The 8,760-nt window shown below is 47.2% G+C and overlaps 2 protein-coding genes across 2 annotated transcripts; one reads left to right on the top strand and one right to left on the bottom strand.

The window, feature by feature from the left end:
* LOC127756305 (uncharacterized) lies at nt 1-4,079 on the top strand. Its single transcript, XM_052281678.1, has 2 exons — nt 1-701; nt 3,405-4,079. Exons 1-2 carry the CDS (start codon nt 1-3, stop codon nt 3,955-3,957), a joined length of 1,254 nt encoding a protein of 417 aa, XP_052137638.1. The 3' UTR covers nt 3,958-4,079.
* A 3,746-nt stretch (nt 4,080-7,825) lies between these two features.
* On the bottom strand, nt 7,826-8,760 carry LOC127758160 (uncharacterized). Its single transcript, XM_052283781.1, has 2 exons — nt 8,607-8,760; nt 7,826-8,447 (listed from the first exon to the last, which is right to left on the bottom strand). The coding sequence occupies exons 1-2, from the start codon at nt 8,662-8,664 to the stop codon at nt 8,098-8,100; spliced, it is 408 nt and encodes a 135-aa protein (XP_052139741.1). The 5' UTR covers nt 8,665-8,760; the 3' UTR covers nt 7,826-8,097.

The raw sequence follows: 8,760 nt of genomic DNA, 5'->3' as shown, positions 1-8,760 counted from the left end.
ATGGCCCGCCGCCGCCTCGCCGCCGCCGGCGGCGTCGTCGAAGGACTGGGCAGCGCTGCCGAGCGACCTCCTGTGGAGCGTCTTCGCCGCGGCCGGCCAGGAGGAGATCCTCCGTGGCGCCGGCCTCGCGTGCTCCGCGTGGCGCCGCGCCGCGCGCGACGAACCCGCGCTGTGGCGCCGCATCGACCTGCACAGCGACGTCGCCGCGCACGGCGCCGACTCCAGCTTCAGCGACGACGACGACGACGATGCCGGCGATTCCGCCGACTTCCCGTCGACGATGGCAGCAGCGACGCCCTTGTCGAGGAATCCGACTCCGACGACGCCGAGAACAATGGCGATGATGCCGCCTCCGTACAGTCCAACCGCAGCAGCGACGACTTCTTCGGTTTCTTCAGCGACGCCTTCGTCGAGGAATCCAACTCCGACGACGCGGAGAACAACGGCGATGATGCCGCCTCCGTACAGTCCAACCGCAGCAGCGACGACGACTTCTTCGGTTTCAGCGACGCTTTCGTCGACGTCGAGGAATCCGACGACGACGACGACGACGATGTTCCAAGAAAAGAATCCGCCGACTACGAGTACGAGCCGAAGGGATGGAAAGAGATGGCGCGCGCCGCCGTGGACCGCAGCGCCGGCGAATGCGTGGCTTTCTGGGGACGCGCCGACGACAAGCTTCTGCTTTACCTCTCCGATAGGTATGCAATTTTCTTTACAGTAAATCTCATAGAAAACTGCACCGTTATTAACTAACTTAATTAAAACAATATATTTTGCACAATATATGAAAAGGTATTTACTTTGATTGGTATAACGTTTATAGACGATGGATTGAACCAACTCATAAATTTTGGGTGTAAGTTTAGGATATATTCATGTGTATACCAAATCTAAGAAAAATTGGTTAACGGCGTGTTTTATGATAAATATATAGTATTATAATATAGTACATGTGGTGTGACACGTCAAAATATAAGTGGTTTGTGCAACCTAAATCAAAATACATGGGGCTTTGTAAACTTTACTCTTTTTGTTTGTTCTTTTTATTGCATATACAAAACTTAATAAACAAATAATATATATGATTGAAAAGGTAAAACTTGATCTCATCTCATATATATGTATATCAGTATATGACATGTAGTATATGCATATATTTTTTCTTATAAAACTCACTCCTTCCTAAATTAAAACAAATATAGAATTCAAAACTTATTTGACCCTATTTTGAAAGCTAACTACCAATTTGACCCTATTTTTTAGGGTTTGCTTATTTGACCCTGCTTTTCAAAATCGAAGAGGAAAGCTGACCCTATTCCGTTAAGACGAGTTAACACCGTTAACTAAGTGGTAAAATGACGAAAATGCCCCTAGTACATCCATCTATCCTCTCCCACTCATTCTTATCCACTCTCTCCTCTATCTCTCTCTCTCTCTCTCTCTCTCTCACCAGAGCATTGCCGACAAGCGGCGGCTTGGCGGTGCGATGCGGAAGAGCAGCGGCGGCTTGGCGGTGCGATGCGGAAGAGCAGGCGGCCCTCGGCCGGCAGCGGAGGAGCGGCGGCAGCTCGGCGACGAGGCGGCCCTCCGCTGGCGGCGGAGGAGCGGCGGCTCGGCGGCACGACGCGGAGGACCGCTGCTGGCGGCGGATGCAGAGGTCGGCGGACGAGCGGCGGCGGCTCGACGATGAGGCGGCCCTCCGCCGGTGGCGAAGGAGCGGCGATTGCAGAGGAGCGGCAACTCGGTGACGAGGAGGGGTGGTGGGAGGAGCGGCGGCTCGATGGTGCGACGCGGAGGGCTGCGGAGGAGCGGCGGCGGCTCGGCGACGAGGCGGCCCTCCGCTGGCGGGGGCTGCGAAGGAGCGGCACCTCGGCGACGAGGAGCGCTGCTAGCGGCTCGGCGACGAGGCGGCCCTCCGCTGGCGGCGAAGGAGCGGTGGCTCGGCGATGAGGAAGACGACCTACGATGGCGGCGCCGGCACGGATCCCCCCACGGCCGCCGCCGCCATTTCCTCCACACCACACGGTCGCCGCCGCTCCCTCTCTCCACAGCCCGGCGTCGCCGCTCCTCCCTCCGCGAGCCAGCTCCACGCGGATCCCCTCCCTCCCCCACGAGCCGCCGCCGCCGCCGCAGCACTTCGCGGTCGCCGCCACTCTCCCTCCACGAGCCACCGCCGCCGCCAGCACTCAGAGAGAGAGATAGAGACGGAATACGGGGAGAGACGTAGATATGGATAGGGTTTGGTCAAGGGTATTTTGGTCATTACGAAAAATAATTGTATTTCTTTCTTATTTTTAAATGAAAACTTAACAGTGTTAAAAAACAGGGCCAAACGGAGTGTTCGTTTTAAAAAAGTAGGGTCAAATAAGCAAACTAGAAAAAATAGGGTCATATTGGTAGTTAGGCTTCAAAACAGGGTCAAATAAGCAATTGCATACCACAGTCTCTGCATACATACAGTCTTTTCTTATCTTAACCAATTAATTCAAATACTCTACATACCTTTTCTTATCAACCAATCACAACCTTCTCAATTTAATTCCACAATAACCATATCTAACACTAAAAAACCTTACTATATTTTAGGAATGTAGTAGTGAACATTTAACAATATACACAGTACCTATTGTACGCTTTCTAGGTGCAGTGTTGATGAGGGAAGCTTTAATCAATTTCTCTTACTATGGCTTTGGACTTAATGCCCCACTATGCTATTCTCTATTGGTACTCTGGTAGTGGAAAACAATTTAAACCATTCATGTTATTTGATCGAAGGGTTCAGATCCATTTATACTACTCCAGTTAGCGGTAGTAGAAATGTAGAGGGGCATTATTGTAAAAAAAAAGGTGCGGAGGGGTATAATTTTCATTTAGGACTGGCTCAACCTTATTTTTCTCTTTTCCAATGGAATATGAGCGATGCTAGCGCAATGGATGATCATAAATTGATTTAGCCTGAAAAAACATAAATAACAAAGTGATCCTAATCATTTTATTAGTAAATTATTAATTTACCCCTAATAATACTGGTAGTATAATCCTATCATTAGAGAGAACCGGTGCATGCATCGCTCTTGGACTTAAGGTATGTGATCATGTTGGTGTTATGTTATGTTTTAAACTTTCCTTTATGTTATTTAACGTATGGAGCAAGGTTTAATTGTTTTGATCTGCATGGCTCGTTGTTAAAAAAGGAATATGTATGACATGATTAATTTATCATTAATCAAAAGCATTGGTATAAATTATTTGGCACACGCGAATATGTATTGCATGATTAATTTATCATTAATCGAAAGCATTGTTATAAATTCTTTGGCACACGCTTAATATAACATCAGTACCATATACCTAGTGTGCTTACTATCTAAATCTAATACCGATGCTCTTTAATTTTGTAGGGCTCCATATTTGAAAAGCCTCCGTGTGAGTACACACTACGACGTGTCATGTCAAGTGCTCACCAATGTGATACAAAAGTTCCCCATGCTCAAGGAGCTTGAGCTTGTGCTCAAATGCAGCTTCTACTACGTTGCGCGTCCAAGCTACGATTTCGCGCATCTCCTTCAGTCGGCCATGAAATCCTGCATCCATCTCAAGACCTTCGCGATAAGATGTGCCGATAAAAGCTTAGCGAGCACATACTACCATGATGATGAGAGCCAGGAAGCTTTCACGGTCCCGAAGAAGCATGGCCTGAGATCCCTCACCTTGTTTGGTGACACCTTCACCAAGCCCATCATCCTGAGTGTACTGAACTGTTGCCCCAAGCTGCGATCTCTTGATGTTACCAATGTCGCCTACCTGAGGATGGACGAGGAGGAGGAGCTGAGGAACAAGTGTTTGAAGATCAAGGATTTCAGGCTTTTCAGCCCTCCTCCTAAGGTGTCTAGTTCTGAAAGTGATGATGATTGCATCGGTGGCTGCTGCTGCTGCTGCGACTCGTGGTATTAATTAGTTATATATGCTCTATTATTATTACTCGTGCAACGAGATCATACTATATCGTCCTTTATTCAGCGTTGTATGCGATAAGAACATTAATTTTTAGTGGCTGTCTATTGCCATGAAATCCAGTGAGGGTGTTGATAAAATAGCTAGAGTGCGGGTCATACCCATACATATAATTTTAGGGTGAATAGCTAATTTAGTCCCTCAAGTTTTATCGAAGGCTCAATTTAGTCCTTCAGGTTTCATTTTATCCACATAGATCCTCTAAGTATTTGTTTTAGCCTAAAATCATCCTTGGGCCCACTTAATATGCCATATGGCTATTTTTAGTCAACAATTATGTTAGAAAATATCTCTTTTGCCTTTAGTTTGTATACAACTATACACTAGAAAAAAGAAAATCAAAATGAACAAACAACATTACATATGTACTTCCCATTCTTTCAACATGTGCACATGAAAATTGAGCCTAATGGCTATCGTATATATTTGCAAGTACATAATTTATTTTATCTATAAAAAGAATTCATTGCATACAATTTTTTCTCTTATATATGTGAATGAGGGGGCATAAGTGTCATTTATCAAGAGAGTTATTGGTTATGTGTGTTTAAGGATAAGTTTGAATTAAAATAAAAACTTGAAGAACTAATATGGACACATTGAAACATTAAGGATTAAATTGATCCTTACATGAAACTTGGAGGAGCACTTTAGCTATTCACCCTATATATAAAGCTTTGAACGAACCTTTAGAGGTCTGCTTCTTGACTCATCTTTTTCTCACTTTTTTATTCGAATTAACTGTCCTCAGTATAAATACACTAGCCATTAGCAAAAGCCTTCAAGTACCACTGCACCTCAACTTGCTACTCTGCTCTCAATAGGTAGAAAATCCGGTTCTATATATGGTGAAAATCAAGCTGCCACTCAAATCAGAGAATTGTTACATCTAACAGGGAATTTTCTACAAGGGAAAATAGCTGGATGATTTTGTTTACAACTTCAATCTGAGATTTGGATATTCTTTTTGCTGGCAAAATCACATGGCCACAACAGTTACTTTTTCGGGAGTACAATATGCGACGTGAGACCGGTCCGACATAACGAACTGTACATGTTCATATATATGGTTCAAAAGTACCTCGCATATTTCCTCGTGAGCTATGTGCAAGGACATTAGTTAAGCCTATAGGGCCAATCTTTTTTATTTAACGACTCGCACCAGACAGACAGTGCGAAGTTCATATTGATAGAGAAAAAAAATACAAGATTACAACCCTGGGAGGCCGTAACCAGGAAAAGAAAAAAAATATACCGCCTACCACACCAAACACAAACCCAAGAGAAAGCCAGCACCGGACCGGCCGCCACTAAACGTGACCGACCGCCGCAAGGCCAATAAAGGAGCTACAAAAGGGATCGCCCAGAACCCAACTCTTACAACCGACACAAAACCCCGCTCTATCCATATCTCAGGGATTCAGGGAGAGAGGTGAGAAAGAAGAATGGAACCGCTCTCCCCCTTAGGCCCTCCGATGTGGCCAACTTGTACAAACTAGGACGCCGATACAAGAGGAAGAGACTCTAGAACGAGCTTGCAACAGTTGTTTGGGTGGTTTCGGCAAGGGCGTTGCCTAGACGACGTCTCCAGGGAGAGAAATGATGAAAGTACAACCGCCGCCGACCGTCGAGGTTAGAAGAACCTTGACTGGGTTTTTGCCCGGCAAACCCACCAGAGAAGGTGAGACAACACAACAACGCCCTCAGGAGGGTAGTGACGCTCAAGCGCCACCGTTGCCGGCCCGGCCGAGGCCGGGCTGAGTTTTCACCTGCCATCTGCCACCTGCCTATCGACCGTTGACGCCTCGATGCTCCACCGCCATCAAAGCCTCTGCCGGCGCGCAGGCATCACTGCATCGGCGCCCCCCATCGGCCAGTCGCTGCATGCCGCCATCAGCTCAGCAGCACCCGCTGCCATCAGCCTGCCGGGACGCGCCGGTCTCCCACTCCCCGCCGCTGGGCGTGCCGGCCTCTTGCGGGACACAACAGCCTCCCTGCCATCTCCCACGACGTCCTCCTTCTCCGCCGGCCACTCCCGCGCCTACTCTTGCGCGGCTGCCGTGCCTGGCACCACAGGCATAGCTCTCGCGCCTGCCACCACAGCACGCATCCTCCTGCCGTGGCTATCAGTCGCCCACGGTCCACGATCGCCGTCCTCCTCCTCCTCCCGTCCACGGTCGCCGTCCGGCCCGTCGCCCGTGCATGCCGAAGCCGTGGACGCCACCTCCAGCTGCTGTCGGTGTTGGCCGCACAAGCCTCTAGGCCTTGGCACGCCGACCTCCCTCAGCCGCGCCAAACGACGACGCATCCGGCCCGTCCCCCGCCGCTGCTCACACCATCTCCCGCTGCCGCCTCCCGTCGCCCCCCGTCACGCCGTGTGCCCCTGGCTGAATCCGTCGAGGCGGCGCCAGATCCGGCCGTGGAGACACCAGATCTTGTCGCGGCGACACCGGATTTGCAGCCCCAAGCTGGGGACTCGCCGGTGCTACTGTTGTCTTCGCGGAGCTCCTCCTCGCCTCTCTCGCGCAAGAGGTGGAGCGTCGCTAGGGCTTAGCCCCGCCGCCACCATCCTGGCTCGCCGCCCGGCTTTCCGGGCGACGTGCTCCGGCGGCCGCGAGGGAAAGGAGAGGGGGAAGAGGGGTGGCGGCGGGCGGCTAGGGTTTCGCCCCAAGCCGCCCGCGCGAGGACGACACTGAGCTTTTATATATTGGGCCAATCTTGTTTACTAACTACTTCCTCTGTTTCAGGTGTCTAGATTCGTTAGCATCTATATGAATGTGGGCAATGCTAGAAAATCTTATAACCTGAAACAGAGGTAGGACTTGTTTGAGAGCGTATCTCATATGGACAATTAGCAATGGGAGTTTTGTATTTAAATATCTTGATGATAACTCTATATGACACTATCACTAAACCTTAAAAAGGTTGTTATAATACTGATCACAAAACCATGGTGATAGCTCGAAGATATTGTTATTTATATGTAGGTATTAGATCCAATACCTAACCTACATGCTATATTACCTATGAGTAAGGATCTAATACCAATTGTTATATTTATATTACCTCAATTTTTTTAACACATGATGATGTTATTGACTTTTTGATAAACGTTTAATCATTCGTCTTATTCAATTTTTGTGCACAACTATAAAAAGAATTAAGTCACACACTTAGAGAATATTTAACAATGAATCGAGTCACAATAAAATAAATAAAATTACATATTTTTTAACTAAGTTGAATAGTCAAACATATCTTAAAAAATCAACATCATCACTCATTAAAAATCAAAGGGAGTATGTACTAAATATAATATCTACGTACAGCAGGGCATGGTATATATAGGTATTAGGTCTGAAACATACTTGCTCTTATGCATGTGGATACTAGATGTAACAATATTAGATACCATGTCATATATGATGATACTAGCCAGGAACCATGCATGATACGTGTAAGTATTAGATATGATACCATGTCGTGTCTTTTCTTGCTGATCCATTTTGGGGCTGGGAGGCAACATTTGAATTTTCGGTTTAAAATTACTGAAGTGTATCTCCGGCCAAAATTTTCCAATTTTTTCATTTCAATGTAGCGAAAATGGTTTACATTGAGGAAATGTGCACTAACCAATGACACCATCAAACGTAAAGAGATTTGATAATTTAACACTCCTTAAAATGGGCTTCTATTATTTTACATCTTGGCCCACTCTCATTTACTCAGGAAGGTCCCACATGTCATCCTCACAAGTGTCGGTTAAAGCAATTGGGAAAAAAAGTGTTAAATTATCAAATTTCTCCTCAACTATGACTAGGGTTTAATCTTTTGGTTTGGATTCTATCGGGGGTGCCAATATACCAAAATTTCCAAAAATTGGGTCTGAAATTTCTGAAAATTTTGAACAAATTTAGTCAAATTTGAACAAAATATTGCCAAATTCAAAAAAATTGAAAAAAATTTCAGCCGAAAAAAAATCATATTGGGGGGTTAAAAATTTCGGAAATTTCATTCCGGAATTTTGAACACGGACTATGACTCATCCCATTTGAAGCAATTAATTTTCCCTGCGTAGTCCTACAGGCAGTTGGCCACAGTCATGCCGACGACGCTGATCCTGAACATGGAGCTCCACGCGTAGTAGAAGGTGACGCTCCCGTTCGCCGGGATCGTCCCGCCGTCGCCGACGAGGTAGCTCTCCCGATCGCCGCCGGGGTTCCGCCGGAACAGTTTGGGGTCGACCGGGATGGCGCTCCGGAACCCCGGCGCCGCCACGACGACGTGCCCCACGTCGCAGCAGCATTGGTTGGCCACCGTCACCTTGAACAGCGTGCGCGCGCCGCCGCCGCTGCCGACCTTGCTCCGGTCGTCGGCGAGCTGGCTGACGACGACGTGGTTGTTCATGCAGCCCATGCAGAGGCAGTTGCCTGGTGATCCGTAAAAACATGCATGGTGCATCCGGAGGAAGAAGAAGAAGAACAGCAGTAATGTGAGGATTTAATTTCTTGATGATTATTACTAGCAGATAGTGATACTGTGAATTTTGTGATGAGAAGATGATTATTTGGTTTTGATGATTGATTTACCTTTGGCGATCATGATGCAGAGGAGGAGAGCAACGAGAGGCTTCGATTCTTGAGCCATGTTAATGCTTTGTTCTAGCAGTGTTTGTGAATGAATTTGCTTGGGGTCGGGCTTATTTGTAGTGGTGGTTAAATTGTTGTGCGTGAATAATGTCAG

The sequence above is a fragment of the Oryza glaberrima genome, chromosome 12 (assembly GCF_000147395.1).
Source record: "Oryza glaberrima chromosome 12, OglaRS2, whole genome shotgun sequence".
Classification (NCBI taxonomy): Eukaryota; Viridiplantae; Streptophyta; class Magnoliopsida; order Poales; family Poaceae; genus Oryza; species Oryza glaberrima.
The sequence above is the reverse complement of the archived record's forward strand: the minus strand, read 5'-3'. Positions and strand labels throughout refer to the sequence as shown.